At 45.4% G+C, this 21758-nt stretch overlaps 1 protein-coding gene across 1 annotated transcript in view; it reads left to right on the top strand.

Annotated features, from left to right (window-relative positions):
- Window positions 1-21758, top strand: part of ACSL3 (acyl-CoA synthetase long chain family member 3) — a 192159-nt gene that overhangs the window by 136875 nt on the left and 33526 nt on the right. Inside the window, exons 6-7 of the mRNA XM_033957807.1 lie at window positions 3619-3769; window positions 13051-13174. Of these exons, the coding sequence (XP_033813698.1) occupies window positions 3619-3769; window positions 13051-13174 (275 nt within the window). The remainder of the gene's footprint in view (window positions 1-3618; window positions 3770-13050; window positions 13175-21758) is intronic.

Here is a 21758-nt window from a genome sequence, read left to right on the forward strand (position 1 = left end):
AGTAGATGGGGATGACAATTGTGATTTCATCTGCGTAGATGTAGGATTTCAGTTTTCGGTCAGATAACATGTGTCCCAATGAAGTCATGTAGATATTGAATAGGGAAGGTGATAGGGGGGAGCCTTGTGGAACTCCACAGGGGTTGGACCAGGTGTGGGAGTAGGTTCCTTCGTGGTGTACTTGGTATGTGCGGTTTTTTAAGAAGCCTGTGAGCCAGGTTAGTACCTGTCCCGAAATGCCTATGGTATCGAGGTAGCTGAGCAGAATGTCATGGTCTACCAGGTCAAAGGCACTACTGAGGTCGAACTGGAGTATTAGGGCACTGTTTCCCTGTGAGAATAGTTGGAGGAGGTAGTCAGTTAGAGATGCTAGAACGGTTTACGTGCTGTAGTTAGTGCGGAATCCAGACTGGGAGTCATGAAGGATATTAAATTTTTCGAGGTAAGACATGAGGTCCTGGTTTACAAGGCCTTCCATAATCTTGAGGAAGAAGGGTATGTTGGCAATGGGTCTGTAGTTGGTGGTTGTGGATGGTGGTTCTTTGGGGTTTTTGATGGTTGGAGATATGAGGATGTGTCCAAGTTCCAGCGTGAAGTAGCCAGTGGACAGGCAGAGGGTAATCCAGTTGAAGAGCTCCACTTTGAAGGGGGGAGGGGCTATTTTCATGATGGAGGATGGGCAGTTGTCTAGAAGGCAGTTTGATTTGGCATATTTAGTATATAGCTCTAGGAATAGGTTCCAGTCTGGGTTCTCAAAGCAGTTCCAGGTCATGTCGGTGGTGATACCTTCATTGTTTAGGGTAGGCAGAAGGTTTGGTGGTTGGTGCTTATTGTTGCGAGAGAGGTTTTTAAGTTATGAATTTTGTTGGCAAAGTAGTAAGCTAGGTTTGTTGGGGAGGGTGGAAGGTCTGTGGGGGAGCTTTTATATGAGTTGATATCAAATAAGGAGTTGATAAGTCTGAAGAGTTTATTGCAGTTTAGGGTTCGGGTGTTGATTGATTGGGCATAATATTTGGAGCGTTTCTCCTTGATCGTTTTTTTGTATACGATAACTTTAGTACGCCAGGCATATCTATCTGTATCTGTGCCAGATTTGCACCAGATTCTTTCTAGTTTGCGTACTTCTCGTTTCAGGGCTAGTAGGTTGGCGTCAAACCAGTTGGCAGATGAGCGGTGTTTTTTCTTATAGGGTTTCAGTGGGGCCATGTCATTTAGAACCTGGGTGCTGAAGTTGTTCCAGCCTGGGAGGAAGTTGGGGTTTGGGTCTGTGGTGGTTGTTGGGTTGTAGTGTGACCAGAATTTTTCAGGGTTTAGTTGACCTCTAGTCCATATTGTTGTTTTTTCTTTGTGAGTAGTTCTTGGAATCCTTTGGCGTTGTTTTTTCTTTGTGAGTAGTTCTTGGAATCCTTTGGCGTTGTTTTTTCTTTGTGAGTAGTTCTTGGAATCCTTTGGCGTTGTTTTTTCTTTGTGAGTAGTTCTTGGAATCCTTTGGCTTTGTTTTTTGAGCCAGTGTAAGTTAAAGTTGCATCGGAGGTGATCTGACCAAGGGGTGAAGGTCCAGGTTTCGTCTTTGAAGCTTATGCTGGGGGGGGGGCAGGGGAGGAATGGGAGGAATTGGGGAGGAATGAGATCAGGTGTAAGTGATGTCCTTTTTGGTATGTGTTTTGGTTGGGGGTGGTTTAGAGTATCCTAGGGATGTTAGGAAGGAGAAAAGATCTGAAACGTTGGAGTTCTCTGCCTGTTCCAGGTGTAGATTTGCGTCGCCAGCAAGAAGGGTGTGGGAGCCGGCAGTGGAATTTGCGAGGAGGAATTCATAGAGATCTTCTTTAGCTTGGTTCCATTTGTTAGGGGGGGTGTAGAATACTGTTATAGTCAGGTAATCTTTGCAGTCTGCTTTGGATAGTTTGCAGGAGAGGATTTCCAGGTCTTTGGTCATTTTGGAGTCTAGGGTTTGGAATTGGAAGTGGTCTTTGAGGATTATTGCTAGGCCACCTCCTCTCTTGGTATGTCGTGAAAGCGGAATGATTTTGTAGTTTGCAGGGAGTAGGTCTCCAATGATGATGTCCTGATCTGAAATTAGCCATGTTTCAGTTAGGAGAAGAATGTCGAGTTGGGTTTCTTCAAGCCAATCTTTAATTAGTTGGGCTTTGATTCTTGCTGAGCGAATGTTTAGATAGGCACCAGTGATTGTATAGTGTTCTGGGGGGGTTAAGTGTTGGGTAATTGGTAGGCTTTTTAGGAGTCGGTTTCTTTTTTGTGATGGTCTAGGGAAGTGTCTGGAGGTATTGACCACGGAGATTGGGAAGGGGCCTGATTCATTGTAGTCATGGAGGGTGCTGAGGGATAGAGATGGTTTGGCGATTCTGTTCCAGGTGTGGTAGGTAGGGATGGGTTCGAATGCTGAGGCTCTGGGGATCCATTGTCTTGAGCTAAGAAGATAGAGGAGGAGGAGGAGGGCTAGAAGTTTTTTTGTGAAGTTGGACATGTCGCTTTTTTGGGTTGGTGAGGGAGCTGGGCGAGCAGTGGGAAGGTTTAGATCCATGAGGGAGGCTGGTTGAGAGGGATTGGGGGTAGGTAGGAATGGTTAAGTTAATAGAATAGTCTATAGATAGTAGTCAGGTGTGCCAGGCTAGAATTTACTTGGTGGAGGATATTATTAGCTGGTGATAAGTTGGTATCCTGGTTGGTTTGTAGCATGCGGTTGGTAAGGTATACAGGTTGGTAAGGCATGCAAGAGGGTTATGGCATGCAAGAACTTGGTAATTGGGGCGGACCAGGTTGTTGGTAATAAGCATGCAAGCAGATGGAGTCATGCAAATACTTAGCTGATGTCGGTCCGGGCTGTTGGTGGAATATTCTGGTTTGGATTGAGGCGTTTGAAATTTGTTGTCTGCAAGGAGGTGTCCTCGTTTGCTGTGAAGTCTTGAAGGATCAGTTGTAGTGGTTGGGTTGTAAGGTGATCTGTTTGTGCTTCACTCAGCCGCTTCACAAAGGCGCGAGCTAAGGCGCACGCGCCTTTGCCGTGCGCCTTAGCCGGCGCGCTGAACGGCTGCGCGCCGTTGAGCAGTCGAAGTTTAAGTTTTCCTGGCAGGGGCTGGGGGGCGGAGCAAGCTCGCACGCCCGGCCCAGCAGTAAGATCGGCGTCGGTGCGGCTGACTAGGAGCAGGGCAGGCTGCCGCTGAGGTGGGGTTCAATAAGAATACAACTGTACAATTTAAAATACATTGGCATTCTAGAAACTCAGTGCAAACTCTTCCCATTCTCTACTAGGAAAGGAAAAGCTACTAATCCAATCCTTGCCTTTACTGTAAAAATCAGTGTACTTGATTTTCCTAATTGTGTTGCACTCTATATGTTCTGATATGAAAAGCTACCATTCATATGTGAGATGTGTAGGTTCATTTTGCACCTTCATCCAAGCAGGATTGCAGTGATTTTCAAGAGTAGATCATCCTCCTTGGTACTAAGAAGTGTCAAACATTCGAGGTGCTGATAACTGGCCCAAGCAATTTTTTTGGCCAAATTGGAAAGAGAGCGGGCTTGGGATATCAACCCTTATATTTCTAACAACTTGATACCTCTTCCATAACAAACTGTTCCATTTACTTTTTTTCTTAGTATACAAACCACAAGTTGCTCCATCACCTTCTGACATTGCAGTAATCATGTATACAAGTGGATCTACAGGGATTCCGAAAGGTGTTATGATTTCCCATAGCAATCTTATTGCTGGCATTGCTGGGATGTGTGAGAGAGTTCCTCAACTGGGGTAAGCAAGTCTGAAATGGTGAAACTCCCTTTCATGTGTAAATCTAGTAATTTGGTAAATATGCAATTGATAAAATTACAGTAGTCCTTAAAATATCTTTATAAGTAACTTGAAAGAATTTACAGTATTCTTTATTCTGTAGTGCTAGTCAAGGGCTGCCAACAGGGGTCCCCAAATTTTGTATGAAGAATCACATAGGACATTTCAAATCACTGAGAGAGACATGAATTCTACAGCCGTTTTCATTATTTTTTTAGAAACACTTCTCTGTTTTCTGAAGGTGAATAATGACTTTTGGGTCTCAGATCACCTCTTTGTGCTCACTGTTCAGGCCAAGTGTGGTAAGACTGTATCTAAGGCTTCTATTTCCAGGCAATCCCGTCTGCATATATTGGCTGTGATAAACAGCATAGATTTTGATGTGAGCATGTTTTTCATGGGCAGAGTTTCAGGTGGTCTCGCCCGAAAAGACTTGTTGAATGGCCACATAGTCCACTTTCATCAAATTTTATAGAGTGGATGTGGCAGCTAGGAAGGACGCCACTTTTGGGCCCTCTGTACTGAAGGCAGGCTCAGGGGTCCCACCCTAGATTCAGGGGACTACTTTGGTACCATTCAGGACTACTAGTTACATTGCACTAGAAAGAAAGATTAGGCTTGTACCTCGATAATCTTCTTGTAGATGTCTAATAGTCTTGAGGCCCCACTCTATCACTTTTTGAGCCTGCCATTTAGCTAGGATTAATCTGTTTTTAAAAAAACAAAACCAGGTTTATTGCCTAATAAATGGTTGTGAGTAGCTAGATGCTCCAAGAATGCTAGTGCTGGTTGCACACAATTTCTATTTTGATCTTTGTTAACCTTATATGTTACACTTTGTTAAAGAACAGTAAAGAATTTGGACTGTCAGGGATATGAGCTGTACCCCTCCTTCTTATGTCTACCTTTTAAGAGCATTTTGCACTACTTTCGGATGAACTGAGAGAGCATTTCACAGCCCTCTGGGAAGGAGGCAGAGTCAAAATATGTGTGACATCTTTCTGCAGCAACTTGTGGGCTCAAGGGAAAAAACCCCTACTGTTCATGACTACTAGATACATCTACAAGAAAGATTATTGAGTTCAGAACCTAATCTTTCTTTCCCTACCTCCCTGCATATTATTTTTCCCAACTAGTTAGGTTGGAAAGAAAAAAGTTGAGGCAGCTTGAAGGCCCCTTGGTTAATTCAGTTTTAGAAACTATAAAATACTAAACTCTCTTGGTGATATTGCTATCCCATGTAAAATGTGCAATTCTTTGTGTGTGTATGTATATATTTGTGTGTTGTGCACATACATACACACCAAATAAAAATAAAAGAAGCCTTTTGTCCTATAAGAACTTTTTAAAATATATTTCAGTGCAAAAAGGTATATGAATCTTGAACAACTGGGTTTTATCCTCCATTGGTCGTGAGACCCTGCAGAAGGCATCGATCACATTCTTTTCTCCACCTCCATCTTCAGTGGGCTTATGTCCCAGCTCCATAGTCTTTTCCTTCTGGCAAGCAAGACTGAAGGTTTTTGGGTTTTTTTTATCTGCTCCGAGATAATATATATATTTTTTATTTTGGTGAGTTTTGGTCACCAGATTTCAAGGCTTTCGGTGCTGTGGAGGTTCCCAGCAGTCCTGAGGCAGTTCTGGCTGTGAGAAGACACACTCTTGGCACAGAGGTCTTTTGCTTGCGGGATTCCTCCTTGAACAGGGCACCTGCCTAGCCAGCCTGCACTAGTTGGTTTTTCGGCTCGGGGACTGTTCCTTTGGGAGCTCTGCTCACTCCAGATTCATCCAGAGCTTGATTGTAAGCTGTGTGGCCCCGAATTAGCCCTCACAGTTTTAGTGGGTGCCAGCTGCATTTTTCCTTCCCCCCCCCCCCCCCCATTATTGAAAGGGATCCTGTGGGCAAAATCCCACTTGCATACACTACTAGACTCTCTGTTGCCCCCGCTGACTGACCAACTCCAGATGCCACTGCCATGGACAGCCGAAGTATGTCGATATATACGATGATGGCTTCGGCCAGTGTCCCTATCGGGGGGAATCACCTTCCGTATAGTCTCCTGGGTAATCTTGACTGGGAGGGAGGGTGTTGCAGCAAAGGGCGTCTTGTTCAGGGACATGGTCATTCTCCCAGAGGAAATGTTAGATCAATATGCTAAAATTGTGAGCCATTATCTAGTGTTGTAGAGTACCCTCGAGAGCAAAGAGGTCAGGGTCTTTATCATACAGTGTCATGGCAGTGGCATGTGTCAGCAGACAGGGTACCAAGAGTGCTCCATTGAAGCTAGAGGCCCAACTGTTTCGTTGGTTGGAAGTCCACCTGCAAGCTCTCTCGTCTGTCCACTCCTGCTACATGCACTATGTCCAAGCTGACTTCTCAGCCGGCAAACCATGTATTTGGGGAAATGGTCTCTGTCCCAAAAAGCCTTCAACAAATTGGTGAGACGTTGGGGGCGGCTAATGTTTGCCCTTATGGCAACGACAACCAACAAGACAGTGTCTGGATTTTTTCAACCAAAGATTCGAGCACGGAAGCATTTTTGCGGACACCCTGATCCAGCCATGGACAGAGATGGGTCTGTTGTATGTATTTTTACCATGGCCCATGATAGGCTGAGTCAATTGATGAATAGTGACTCATTCAGAGTTGGTAATTTTGGTGGCTTCAGATTGGCCTTATTGCCTGTGGTATGCGGAACTGGTGCGGTTATAAAGAGACAAGTGTCTCCAGCTGCCGCTTCTTCCAACTCATCTCTCAAGGATCCTATTGCACTGTAAGATCCAAAACGCTTTGGACTTACGGCATGGCTCTTGAGCATGCAGCCTTGGTTTGCAAAGGCTATTTGGAGATGGTCATAGTTATTCTCTTTAGGTCTAAGAAACATTTGACAATCACATCCTTTGTGAAAGCTTCAAAGAGATTTCAGGACTGGTGCGATATATGCAATGTGAAGCTCTTAGGTCTCCATTGCCCACAGTCCTAGCCTTTCTTCAAGAGGGTCTCAAAAAGGGGCTGGCTGTCGATGCTTTTAAAATATAAGTCGCAGTGCTATCATGTTTTAGAGCTCCAGTGGAGAAACTTTCCTTGGCATCTCATCTAGATGTGTCCAGATTTCTGAAGGAAGTGTTAATGGCTGCATCCTCCAGTGCATCAGCCATTTCCAACGTGGAACCTCAACATTGTGTTGCAGACTCTCAGCAAAGCCCTGTTTGCATCTCTGAGAATGAGGTGTCGCTCATGAATCTTATGGTCAAGACAGTGTTCCTGATTTCTTTAGCCTCGGCGAGAGGAGTATCGGAGCTGCAAGCCTTGTCCTACAGAGAGCCTTTTCTCAGATTCATGGAAGCTGGAGTAATGACGCACATGGTTCTTTCCTCCAGAAGGTGGTTTTAAGTTTCCATGTCAATTAGGAAGTTCATTTGCTTGTGTTTAGTTTGGCGAGCTTGAAGAGTAAGGACAAGATGCTGAAGAGACTGGATATCAGGAGTAGTGCTGCCCGATTCAGGAAAAAAAAATTTCGATTCGATTCAGCCTATTGAATTGTTTTTTTCGATTCGATTTTCCTGCCCAATTGGGTGAGTTTTTTTTTTTTGTTTTGTTTTGTTTTTTGTTTTTCAAACATCCTGGTGGGTTTATTTTATAGCCTCTTCACCCCCTTTGCCTTCTTCTAACCACACTGGCGCTGTGGTGTAAACAAAATAAACAAAAAAGACTTTTCCTCTCTCTGTTAAATCCTAGCTCACGTTTGCGGTCTAATACCAGCTGTGGCAGGATACACGTTTCAAATCTGACATATTGTAATCACAAAATGGAAAATAAAATTAGTTTTTCTACCTTTTGTTGTCTGGTCATTATTCAAATCTTGTTGGTCCCAGGCTCTGGTTGTCTTCTGATAACTTGCTTGCCAGGGTCTCCTTTTTTCTTTTTCCGTGCTAACCATCCATCTGCCATTTCTGTCTTCCCCTTCCATTTTCCTTCCCTCCCCTGGAGGTCTGGCATCTTTCTTTTTTTTTTTCTTGTCTCCATCCACAAATCCACCTTTTCTTAACTACCCTTTCATCCAGCATCTCTCTCTCCTTCCCCACCACCCCAGGGTCCACCTTTCTTTTCCCAACTATCCTCCTATCCAGTATCTCTATCCCCCCCTCCACACCATCCCTTGTGTCCAACTTCTCTCCCTTTCTGTTCCTTCCCTCCCTAAATCCCATTATCCATCATCTCTCTCCCTCTCCTCTATTTTTAGACCCATTATTTCTTCCCTCCCAAAGTCCGGCATATGCACATCTCTTTGAACCCCCCTTCCCTCCATGTACTTTTACACCAGGACCCCCCTCCCCTGAAGGCCTTTCCCCCCCATTAAAGGGCTATGCCTATGGAAAACCTTTCATATGCTGAAAGACTAGAGAAGCTGGGGCTCTTTTCCCTGGAGAAGCGGAGACTCAGAGGGGACATGATAGAAACTTACAACATCATGAAAGGTAGAGAGAAGGTAGAGGGACAGATTCTTCAGACTGGCGGGGGCAACTAAAACAAGAGGGCACTCAAAAAAATTGAAAGGAGACAGATTTAGAACAAATGCTAGGAAATTCTTCTTTGCTCAGAGGGTGGTGGACACTTGGAATGCGCTTCCAGAGGAGGTGGTAGAGCAGAGTACGATTTTGGGTTTCAAAATGGGATTGGACGATTTCCTAAGGGAAAAGGAGATTGAAGGGTACAATTAGAGGGATACTAATACAGAGCAAAATGTTTTTAAGTAAAAGATTACTTACAGGTCATTGACCTGGGAGGGCCGCCGCGGGAGCGGACTGCTGGGCATGAAGGATCTGTGGTCTGACTCAGAAGAGGCAATGCTTATGTTCTATAAAAATCTTATAACATCCAAACACACCAACTTCTACGCTCTAAAAATCGGCTCCCCTTACCCCGATATCAAAAATCTTTTCAAAATAGTCAACAACCTCTTTGACATTCAGACCCTAACCCATCCCACCTCTGAATCCCCTCCTACAGCCAAAGCCCTAGCTAAGTTCTTTAACAGCAAAATCTCCAATTTTAGATCCTCTCTTTCAGGCGCCACTGCCAACCATCTACCCAGTTGCTCAGCCTTCTGATGAACCTAGAGCGGACCTTCTCTGGAACAACTTCACAATCCCAACATGGCAACAATTCTCTACACTCTACTCAAAATACGCCAACTCCCACTGCAAACTAGACGAGTGCCCACCCAACGTAATGAAAGTTGCTCCGGTCACCTTCAAAGCCAAGTTACACACTGGCTTTCTTCCCTTTTACTATCGGGAACTTTCCCTGAGGACCTAGGACAAATCCTAATTACCCCGATTGTAAAAAACCCCCAAGGAACTCATTAACCTGACATCAAATTACAGACCCATAGCGAACATCCCCTTCTTCTAATGGAAGGTCTGGTCAATCAAGACCTAGTAAACTATCTGGACAAATTCAACATTCTAAACAACAACCAGTCAGGAGTCCGACCCGGTCGCAGCACTGAAACCATTATTGCCTCCCTACTAGATTCCCTCCACTCCCTGTTTAGCCAGGGCACAAGTGCGCTAGTCCTCCAGTTCGACTTAAGTAGTGCCTTCGACTTAGTCGACCATTCCATCCTCTTAGACTGCTTAGTGTCAGTCGGTCTCTCAGGCAATGTTCTAAAATGGTTCCAGGGGTTCTTTACAAAAAGGTCATACCAAGTTTACAGCGACAACACACATTCCTCCAGCTGGGTAAACGCATGTGGGGTCCAGCAGGACTCTCCCCTCTCCCCCACTCTCTTCAACATCTACCTGGCTGCACTAGGGAACCTTTTGCAAGACCTGAAAATTAAATTTTACATTTATGCCGATGGCATTTCTATAATCTTTCCCCTAACCAGCGTAACTCCCGAGACGAAAAGCCATTTGGCATCCATCCTCAAGCAAATCGAATTATGGATGTCTGACTTCAAATTGAAACTCAACTCAGATAAAAACCAAATTCTTCTTGGCTAGTCCAAACGACAAAATCAAAGACTCTTCAATCTCCCTAAACGGTCAAATCTTTCCCATCACAGACTTCATAAAAATTCTAGGAGTGACTCTAGACCGCAACCTCACCTTTGAAACTCACACCGACCTACTAGTTAGAAAATGCTTCTCCTCCCTATGGAAATTAAGAACCATCAGAAAATACTTAGATGCTCCTTCATTCCGCTTACTGGTCCAATCCTCCATCCTGAGCTTACTCAACTACTGCAACATTATCTACCTGGGTTCCTTCAAAAAAACTATTCAAAGCCTATGTATCATCCAAAATTCAGCAATTCGACTGATCTTTGGGCTGAAAAATGGGAACACATTACTCCCTACTACCAAAAACTCCACTTGGCTACCCCTGGAAGCAAGAGTGCTGTTCAAGTTTGTCTGCCTCTGCTACAAATCCATCCATGGTTTGGCCCCCCTATACATGGTCCCCCACTTTACCATGGATCATCCATCCAGACCCACTCGCAAAGCTCATCTCTTCAGCCATCCAACTCTAAAAGCCTGCTGTTACAAAAGACATCTGAACAGAACTCTAGCCTTCCAAGCAGGTCATCTAAATGACTGGCTGTGCAATATTTTCTCGCGTTCCTCATCCTACCTAAACTGCAGAAAATTATTAAAAACAAATCTATTTAACCGATTTGTAGCACATGACCCCTACCCTACCCTTGCCCCCTAGATCTCCTTTCTCCTCCCTCCTGCTCACCTTCTCCTAACCCCTTATATTGTACCAGCTCACCTACTTACATCTATTAATTATATCTATTTTGCGGATTGTTCCCATTCACCGATTGTATTTGCTGATTGTACCCTTTCTCTGATTGTACCCATTCGCTGATTGTCCAGCCCATTTTTATTGTAAACCGCCTCGAACTTCTACGGCTTTGGCGGTATATAAGAAATAATAATAATTATTATTATTATGCCACCAGCCCTGGCCTGTCCTCGCTTTGAAGGCCTATGCCACCATCCCTTGCCTGTCCCCCCTTTGAAGGTCTGTTTCCCCCTTGAAGGCCTGCACCCCCCCTTGAAGGCCTGCACCCCCACTCTGAAGTACTGCGCACCCCCCTCCCCCCCGGGAAGGCCTCCGTATTCCCCCCCCCCCCCGTGGCCTCCCCGCACCGTTTACCTTCTAGTTACAGTCTGCACAGAAGATCGTGGTTATAGCGTCTTGGCAAACTGCTTTTAGCTGTTTCCTCTGCTGCAGTCCCGCCCCTCTTCTGACATCAGAGGCAGGATCGCGGCGGAGGAAACAGCTAAAAGCAGTTTGAAAAGACACTATAACTGCGATCTTCTGTGCAGACTGCACCTAGAAGGTAAACGGTGTGGGGAGGCCAGGGGGGAAGCCGGACGCCAGGGTGGAAAACTGGATGCGGGGGGGGGGGGAAGAGGAACAGGACGCCGGGGTGGGGAAGCTGGACAGCAGCACTTCCCGACTGACCCACCCTCCTCGCCCTCTAAAGCAGGTGCGGCAGCGGCAGGCCAGCAAGAGCAGCACTGCCGCTCCCGCTTTAGGGGGCGAGGGGGGAGGGTCCGTTTTTTTGTTGTTTTTTTAAATCGATTCGAATCGATTCACTCGAAGTGAATCGGTGAACCGATTCGAATCGTGAATTGGGCAGCACTAATCAGGAGCGTTCTCTTCCGCTATTTCGAGGTAATGAAAGAGTTTCGTCTATCAGATCATCTGTTTCTGCTAACAAATTCAAGTTGCCAGGGTAGATTGGCTTCTAAAGGTACCATTTCCCAAGGGATTCGTATGGCAATCTTGTCTGCGTATATCTGGTGCGGGAATCTATCTCCGATCTCCTTGCGGGCATATTCTACTAGGAGTGTGACCTCCTTCATGGGCGGAGGTCAGGGCTGTGGTGCCCGAGGAGGTTTGTAGGGTGGCTATGTGGTATACTCTTCATACCTTCACAAAGTTTTATAGCTGGATGTGGCAGCACATTGGACACTGCATTGTCATCCTCCAAGCTAACAGCAGGCTTATCTACACCGCCCTAGACTCAAGGGACTGCTTTGGTACATCCCAGTTCAAAACTAATTTATCTTTTGCACTAGAAGGGAAAATTAGGTTCTTGACACGACACAATTTGTCACCATCTCCATCCCCGTGGATAACCGCAGGGAACTATCACGTGTCATTCTTTAGTGTCTGTCTCAACTTTAGTCCTTGTATACTATTCTTCAGTGCAAAGCTTGAAGGTTAGTGGCTGTGCCCATTCATACTATGATTCTTCCTACTCACCTTAAAGAATGACATGGGGATGGTTTCTCGCAGTTATCGTTAGGGACAGAGTCGGTGAAAAATTCTGTCACCATGTCATTCTCTACATAATCTTTCTAGTAGAAAGGCATACGAGTCTTGAAAACCCACCTGTCATATTTCAAATAGCCTACTTACTAACTCAGAAATGCATGTATTGCCAAATATTTAAATTTTCACTGTCAAGCAGGTTCGAAGTGTGAGATGAAATGCAGTTAAAAGCAAAGAAATGAGGGAGTGGAAAAGCTCCATAATTATTAGTGCAGGTTGCGCTTAGCTAGGTGGCTTGTTTTTTCTACCTTGGTATTTCCACCTTGTTTTACTGATTGTTTTTTAAATTGAGATGTTCTATTCACTGATCTTTACAGAACAGAGCAGAGCTGATGGAGATGGAGGTGTTCTCCATACCCCTCCTTCTTAGAGAGTTTGGCATTGCTTTGGTACGAACTGAGGAGATGGGGCACAGCCCACTAAGGAAGGAGGTGGAGGCAGAGAAAAGAATGTGATCGATGCCTTCTGGAGGGTCTCGTGAGGATAATAAAATCCTTCTGGAGGGTCTGGAGGATAAAATCCAGTTCAAGAATTCATATGCCTTTCTACTAGAAAGAAGATTATCGAGGTAAGAACCTTTGAGCTTCTGAGTCGCAACATTAGTGAATGTTGTGTTACCATATAGACCTCCTGGGTTTGATTCAGGTCATCCTCTGTTCCCTGGACCAGATGGAGCTGCTGCTGAAATACTTGCAGTTCCTGGAAGGGGGTGAGAATGTTTTGGTCATGATTCATAGAGTACATTAACTTAAGGATCTGGAGGAAGCTGTGTGCTTTGACCTCTGAGATAGCTGAACTGTTGGAAAAGCTGGGTTGCTGAAGCCCAAAAGATCAGAAGGAAACTGAGGAGTCAAAACATGTTTAAATGTTTTTTATCTTTCAGGCAAGGAGACACATACATTGGATATCTGCCTCTTGCCCATGTTCTAGAATTAAGTGCTGAACTTGTGTGCGTGTCTCGTGGTTGCCGTATTGGCTACTCTTCACCTCAAACTCTGTCAGATCAGGTAAAATATTTTTCAGAGCTATGGTGGTTTGTTTTCTTTCCAATATTTTAGTAAATCTCAGTTCTTTTATACATACCTTTTGTAGGGTTATATAAAAATCCTTGATGGTATTGGCCAGACCTGAAAGAAGATTGGCATCACACAGGAGTTTCAGCACATAAGAGTGGTCGTTTTAGAAGCCCTTTAATGATTGGATGTGTATAAACAATTAAACTGTGATTGAGACATGTATATCACATACATGTCTAACTCTCGATTTTAGAAAGCCAGTGTATATATAATATATATATATATATATATATATATATATATATATATATATATATATATATATATTTTGAAATTGCAAATATGAGCAGAATGCAAGGGGGTGTGATCTTGGACATGTTTTGGGTGGGGACATGTTAGAGAGGAGGAGGGCTAAAACATAAAATGCACATGCATGTCCCCTGAGCTCATTTTGGGATTTACAGCTGCTTTGGTGGGAAACCTAGATTTATAAAAGAGTGCTTTTTTGTGTAGTACTCTACTTGAGAGAATAGGGACGGTCACCCTCTTGATCCCTCGGTGTTCCTCCCCACCCCAGCACACCACAGCAATGATAGTGGCACATAATGGGGAAACATAGAAAAACATAGAAACAGACGGCAGATAAGGGCCATGGCCCATCTAGTCTGCCCACCTCAATGACCCACCCTCTACCTTTCTCTATGAATAGATCCCACGTGTCTATCCCATTTGGCCTTAAAATCAGGCAAGCTGCTGGCCTCAATAACCTCTAGTGGAAGACTATTCCAGCGATCAATCACCCTTTCAGTGAAAAAGAACTTCCTGGTGTCCCCGTGCAGTTTCCCGCTCCTGATTTTCCACGGATGCCCCCTTGTTGCCGCGGGACCCTTGAAAAAGAAGATATCTTCTTCCACCTCGATGCGGCCCATGAGATACTTGAATGTCTCAATCATGTCACCCCTCTCTGCGTTCCTCGAGTGAGTACAGCTGCAATTTATCCAGCCGTTCCTCGTACGGGAGTTCCTTGAGTTCCGAGACCATCCGGGTGGCCATTCTCTGGACCGACTCAAGTCTCAGCACATCCTTACGGTAATGCGGCCTCCAGAATTGCACACAGTACTCCAGGTGGGGTCTCACCATGGATCTATACAATGGCATAATGACTTCAGGCTTACGGCTGACGAAACTCCTGCGTATGCAACCTTTGATTTGCCTTGCCTTGGATGAAGCTTGCTACACTTGATTGGCAGTCTTCATGTTCTCATTGACCATCACCCCTAAGTCTCGTTCTGCTTCAGTTCTTGTCAGGATCTCACCATTAAGGGTGTAAGTCTTGCATGGATTTTGGCTGTCCAGGTGCATGACTTTGCATTTTTTGGCATTGAAGCTGAGTTGCCAGGACCTAGACCAGTGTTCCAGTAGGAGTAGGTCATGCGTCATGTTGTTGGGCATTGAATTTATGTCTCTTGTGCTTTTGCCCACTACGTTGCTTAGTTTGGCGTCATTGGTGAATAATGTTATTTTGCCTCGCAGCCCTTCAGTCAAGTCTCTTATAAAGATGTTGAATAGGATCAGGCCCAGGACTGAGCCCTGCGGCACTCCACTGATCACCTCCGTCGTTTCGGAGGGGGTGCCGTTCACCACCACTCTCTGAAGCCTACCTCCAAGCCAGTTCCCAATCCATTTCGTCAATGTGTTGCCTAATCCTATAGAACTCATCTTGCTCAGCAACCTGCAGTGTGGTACGCTATCGAATGCTTTACTGAAGTCCAGGTACACGATGTCCAGGGACTCCCCAACATCCAACTTCCTCGTCATCCAGTCAAAGAAGCTTATCAGGTTGGACTGGCAGGATCTCCCCTTAGTAAATCCATGTTGACGGTGGTCCCGTAGATTCTTCTCGTTCAGAATCGTGTCCAGTTGGCGTTTGATTAGAGTTTCCATTAGTTTGCACACTATTGATGTGAGACTTACCGGTCTGTAGTTTGCTGTCTCCATCTTGGAGCCTTTCTTGTGGAGTGGAATGACGGTAGCCGTCATCCAGTCCAATGGGACGTTACCCGTACTAAGAGAGAGATTGAAGAGCGCGGATAACGGTTCCGCCAAGACATCACACAACTCCCTGAGCATCCTGGGGTGTAGGTTGTCAGGCCCCATTGCCTTGTTAACCTTAAGCTTTGACAGCTCGCAGTAGACACCGCTGGGTGTAAACTTGAAATTATTAAACGGGTCAACTGCCTCAGCCCTTGTCTGTAGCTGAGGGCCGAGTCCTGGCGCCTCGCGGGTGAAGACTGAGCAGAAGTATTCATTTAATAGTTGGGCTTTTTCCGAGTCCGTTTCTACATAGTCTCCGTCTGGTTTCTAAGACGTACTATCCCGCGTGAGTTCTTATTTCTGTCACTGATATACCTGAAAAAGGATTTATCTCCTTTCTGGATGTTCTTCGCTAGAGACTCCTCCATGCGGAATTTGGCCTCCCTTACTGCTGTTTTGACGTCTTTTGACTTGGCCAGATGGACTTCCCTAGAGTCCTGTTTCCCTGATTGTTTGTAAGAGATGAAAGCTTTTTTCTTCTCCTTGATGAGGTCCGAAATCTCCGCAGAGAACCACTGTGGCTTATTGTTCCTTTGCCGTTTACTAAGATGCATTAAGCACCTATGTGCCCTTTATTTCTTTTATAAAAAGCATCTGAACCAGTCCCAATAGCTCAGACACTGACACACTTATTTACACATGCTTCAAAGTTGATGTAAAAGTGTTTGTGCACCTGTGTATTTTATTTTAAAATGTGTTCATGTGTCAAATGTTTTTAACACTCCCATGTTAACCTCATCGCCAGGAACTCCTGTGAGTGATGGCACATACGAGTATGTACCATCTTGTTGGTGCATACGTACATATGCCCCCAGAGTCTATATACACAAATTTGTGCATATTCTGATTTGCATGTATAACTTAGTTAACAAGCTAATCTGTGCTGATAATTACCAATTGATAAGCAATTATTGGTATTAGAATTTCTAAGCATATTCTATAGTGTGCATAAATTCCAGTGTGTGGATCTCAAACGGGGGTGGGGGCATGGGTGAGCTGTGGGCTTTCCTAAAAAGTTAGGCACAGTATTATATGAGGGTGTGCTGAAAAGTTCTCAGCGCAACCAAGAAGGGAATGATGTGAAGCCAAGAAAATTGCAAATTATTCCACTTATTCACCCCTAAGTTCAAAACACTTGGCATATTGTGTCTGAAGTTTCTGTAACCCTTCAAAATATACTCTTATGTCTGGTCACTGAAATACTGCTCCGCTGTTGCTATCACCTCTGGATCACTTGAAAATTGTCACCTTTTCAAACTCTTTTTAAGGATTGAAAACAGAAAATAGTCAGATGGAGCAAGATCTGGTGAGTAGGGTGGAAGGTCTATGCAATGAAACACCAACTGTGTCATAACATCCGTCGTTTTGCCAACCATGTGAGCAGGTGCATTATCTTGCACAAAGAGAACTCCTTTCCGCCACTTCCTTCTCCTTTTTTTTTTCTTTCAATGCCTCCTTTAATCAGTACAGTACTGTAAGTTACAGAAGTATTCTGCATTAATTGTTTGGCCTCTTGGAAGATAGCCAGTACAACACTTTCCTAATCCTAAAACACTGGCCATGGCCTTTTCTGCTGACATTTGGGTCTTGAATTTCCTTGGTCTTGGAAAACCTGAGTGCCGCCATTGCATAGACTGTTGTTTTGTCTCATGGTCATAGTGATGTGACCATATTTCATTAACAATAACTAGTCATTCCAAAAGGTTGGCACTAGCTTGCTAAAAATGCTGCAAAATCAACTTGGAAGTGTCTACTCGATGCCATTTCTCATAGCATTCAATCTTTTGGGCATCTACTTGGCTGACAGCTTCTGCATACCCAGCTGCTCATGGATTATACACACAGCACAATCCCTGGATATCTATAGTGTCTCAGCAATTGTTTTAGCCAATATTTGCCAATCTGCCCAAAATCAGGTCATGGACATGATCAACAATTTCAGGAGTTGACACGATTTGAGGCCTCCCAGACCTTGCTGCATCTACGGTCTCAATCTCTACACTGAAAGTTTGCACACCACATCACTGTGGTACATGGTGGACATTGTCACTCAATGTTTGCATCATATGTTCATGGATTTCCTTTGAAGTTTTCATCTGCAGGAATAGGAGCTTCATGACTGCTCACACTTGCTAATTCCACACTTTTCGTTTATTTGGCTCAATGTCAAAAGCTAGCATTATGATTCTGCAAATTGGCACTTTGTAATATAAAGTAACACTCTTTTCAACTACAATGCAAAAATGACATTCGGAATTTAGGAAGTTGATTGGACCGAGAACTTTTTAGCAGACCCTCATAAAATATGCTCGATTCGTGCACAGTTTTAGGCACAGGCATTTATGGCAGGTTTTCATTGGCATAAATGGCCACGCCTAAATTTTAGTTATGTGGATAGGTGCTATGCATATTCTATAGACCACACCTAACTCTAAAACTGGTTTATAGAATATTGTATTTTGGCGCCAGATTTTTTTTGTAATTCTTTATTTAGAATAAGAAACACACAAAAACAACAATATAACAAGCCAAAAAGAGAATACAGAATATCCCCCATACCCTACAAAGTATATATTCCATCTGATTGCACCATGTAGTGGTACCCCACTCATAATGTGTAAAGAGTAATGCAATTTTATAAAAGGCCTTTTTGGCACATAAAATCTTCAGAAAATGCCCCCCATTGTGTGATGGTATATTGGCTGCAACTTGAAAAATGCAGTAAATGGAATTTTTTTAAGAACTAAATTCTGCTGCCTATAATTTTGTTATATGACATTCTGGGACTTCAGATGTAAACATTTCTCCACAAGCACAAATGATGACCACAAGCTTTGTGCTATAAAATTTTTCTTGTACATGCCTTCCCCTTAGCTGCTTTGTTGGTTTTATGTTCATTACAGCCAGGGCAGGCTTATTCCTTTGGGTTCTAGGCAAATAAGCAGGTTGGAGGTAATCACCTTGAAAAGGTATATACTTGAATATAAACTGAGATTTTGGGCCAAGAACCCAAAAATGGGGGGCTGCTTATATTCGGGTCATCGCCCACCCACCTCCCTACCGGTCTTGTTGCAGGCCTCTGCTGGGCTTGCCATATGGCCTGATGGGATGGGCCAAGACAGGAGGGATCCCTCCCATCTCCTGTCCTGGCCGACTCTGCTAAATTTTTTTTATTTTTTTATCTCTTTCCCGCCTTCCCCCACTTACCTTTTTGAATCCCTGGTGGTCCAGCGGTGTACTGGGCAGGAGCGAGCTTTCTGCGTTCCTGCCACACACTGAGACCCTCCCTGAATGGCTCCTCATGTTCTTGCACTTCAGCAGTGTACCAGGCATGAAAAGGCTTTCCTCGCTCCTGCCCATTGATGAGCTGCTGGGCCATGAGAACTTGAGGCGACTATTCAAGGAAGGACTCAGTGCGGGGCAGGAGCGTGGAAAGCTCACTCTTGCTCGGAACACCACTGGACTACCAGGGATTCAAAAAGGTACGCGGGGGAGGCAGGAGGGAGGTAAAAAATATTGACAGTCGACCAGGACAGAAGATGGGAAGGAACCCTCCTGTTCGGGCTCACCAGGTCATATGGCAGGTCCGGTAGAGGTCTGCAGGACATTGGGAGAGAGGGGAACAGGTTACAGGGCAGGGGGGCTGGATACATAGCTTGGCAGGGAGGAAGGGGGGACCAGGTGGAGAGCTTGACATAGAAAGAGGGGAGCTGGGTGCAGAGCCTGGGAAGGAGGAAAGAAGGGGGGACAGGGTGGTGAGCCTGGTAGGGCACATGAATATTAAACCCCCACCTCATTCCCAGTCTTACATTCGAGTCAACCTTTTTTCCAACTTTTTTTGGGGAAAAAAGGGTACCTCATCTTGTATGTCTTATATTCAGATCGACTTATATTCGAGTATATATAGTATATATTAAAAGTCCCAGAAATGCCCCCTTCTATGATTGATTGCAGAGAAAGATACAACAGATGAGAAATCAGTTTAAATGAGAAAAGTCACTAACTCTCTTTGCCAATTGAGGGACTATGCACAGTGGTTTGGGAGAATCGGCAGATTCCTGAGGGGCAGTAGTGACTGTTTTCTCCCTCCTCCAACTCTTCTGCTAGCATCAGCTGCCTTACCAAGGTAAAATTCTGTCTTGGGAGGCATTGAAATAGCATATCTGAAAGGGTCCCTCCTAAACATAAGGACCCTAGACACATGTCTGATTTTGCATGTGCCTCAGGTCTTTTCGCACCTGTCTTGGGGATTCCAGAACGTAATATCATGAAATTACAGGATGTGGGATGTAGTTCTCCAGAACAAATACCGTATTTTTTGCTCTGACCATAAGATGCATCCCCATGTAGAGAAGGTAACCCAAGTAAAAAATTTCTGCCCACTGCCCTGTCCCCTGTCCCCCATCTGGTGATCTAGTGGTAGGTCGGGACAGAGTACAAGGCAGGTCTAGTGGTAGGCAGCCCCCCCCCCCCCTGGGAAGGTCTAGTGGTAGGCAGCGCATACATCCCTTCCCCCCCCCCCCCCCCAGGTACCTTCTTTTTTTTTTTTTTTTTAAATCCCGGTGGTCCAACACGCTTCCCACACTCCTGCCTTGCTAGACGGCTGCCTCCTAATCTGTTCCCCCTGCTCTCTCTGGCAGTGGCAGAGCGGTGCATGAGGCAGGTGTGCACTTTTTGTGTGTCTGCCTGGTCCCACGCTGCTCCCTGAATGACTGCCGTCAGTTCTCGTGGGACTCACGAGAACTGACGGCAGCCATTCAGGGAGCAGCATGGGACCCACTCTGCCGCTGCCGGAAGAGAGCAGGGGGACAGATCAGGAGGCAGCTGTCCAGCGAGGCAGGAGTGCGGAAAGCATGCTGGACCACCAGGATTAAAAAAAAGGTATCGGAGGGGGTTGTTATATTTGCTCCATAAGACGCACCCTTATTTCCACCCACTTTTTTAGCAGAAAAAAGTGCATCTTATGGAGCAGAAAATACAGTAATTTTAGTAAAAACCCCTGGAATAGCTGAACTTTGTTACTCCATGTAGGCATTTTATTTTAATACTAGAATGTTCATCAGATTACCGTATATATTCAAATATAAACCGAGATTTTGGAGCTAAAAAATGGCCCAAAAATCGGGATCTCTATATATATGAGTTACACCCCCCTCCCCTCCCCCCCCCCCCGACATGTTATAGGCCTCCTTTAAGCCCTGGTAGTCCAGCTGTGAGCCAGGATAGGAGGGATTCCTCCTGCCTCTTGTCCTGATCAACTCTAAAACATCCCACCTCCATGTTGCCTCCCAGATCTCTAGAATGCCTACCTTGAAAGTCCTGGTGGTCCAGCGGTGAACCGGGGCAAGAGCGATCTTCCTAAGCTCCTGCCCTGTGCGAGCTGCTATCTAAAATGGATGCTGCAGTTTGCCGTGGAAACTCGCAGCAGTGATTTTAGATAATGGCTCATGGGGCTGGAGCAAAGGAAGAACATTCCTGCCTTGATTTCTGCTGGACCCACCAGGGCTTTCAAGATAGGCTTTCTAAAGACGTGGGAGGTGGGAGAGAGGTAGAATGTTATAAGAGTCAGTCATGACAAAAGGCAGGAGGAATCCCTCCTGTCCTGGCTCACTGCTGGACCACCAGGGTTTACAGTAGGCCTGGAGAAAGACCTGTAATGTATCAGAGGATGGAGGGGGTGGGAACAGGGTGCAGAGCTGGGCGGTGCAGAGCTGGACAGTGCAGGGAGGGGGGCTGGGTGCAGAACCTGGCAGGGTACTTGACTATAAACCCTCGATTTACCATTTTTTTCGCTCTATAAAGACGCACCTGACCATAAGACGCACCTACGTGTAGAGGAGGAAAAACCACGAAAAAAAAATATGGTTCAGAATTTTTTTTTCTTGGTTTTTCCTCCTCTACACATAGGTGCATCTGGTGGTAGGTAGCCCCCCCCCCCCCCCCCCAGTACCTTTTTTTAAAATTGCCAGTGGTCCAGTTCCTCCGGGTCCAGCGCCTCAGAGTCCTCTTCTCTTGCGGGCCTCTGCGATCTCCCCTGCAGGTTCATGCGCAATGCTGTGCACACGTAGTAGCAGCAGTTGAGAGATGAAGTCAGCCTGGGGGGAGCCATGGCCACCAAGTTTTCTCAGCCTCGACAAGGGCTGATTGTGCTGCTCAGAGCCCCACCACTTCCCCGGTGCAAACCGGAGCAAGTCCGGAGTGGAGCCTGCAAGGAAAACAAAGTGCCGCGGAAAACACGTGTTGTGCCACTTCATCTCCGTAGCGCCTGCATGCCTACGAATATGCCCCCTCCATCTGCCTTCCACCAATCGGAAGGCAGGACACCATCACGGCCCCGCCGCTGAGGAGGAAGGGGTAGAGACGGGCGCTGGACTGCTGGCAATTAAGAAAGGTGCGGGGGGGGGATGTTGAAAAAAGGTGCAGTGGGTGGGGTATTCGCTCCATAAGGAGCGCTGGACTGCCGGCAATTAAAGAAAGGTGT

Source organism: Geotrypetes seraphini, chromosome 9, assembly GCF_902459505.1.
Source record: "Geotrypetes seraphini chromosome 9, aGeoSer1.1, whole genome shotgun sequence".
NCBI lineage: Eukaryota > Metazoa > Chordata > Amphibia > Gymnophiona > Dermophiidae > Geotrypetes > Geotrypetes seraphini.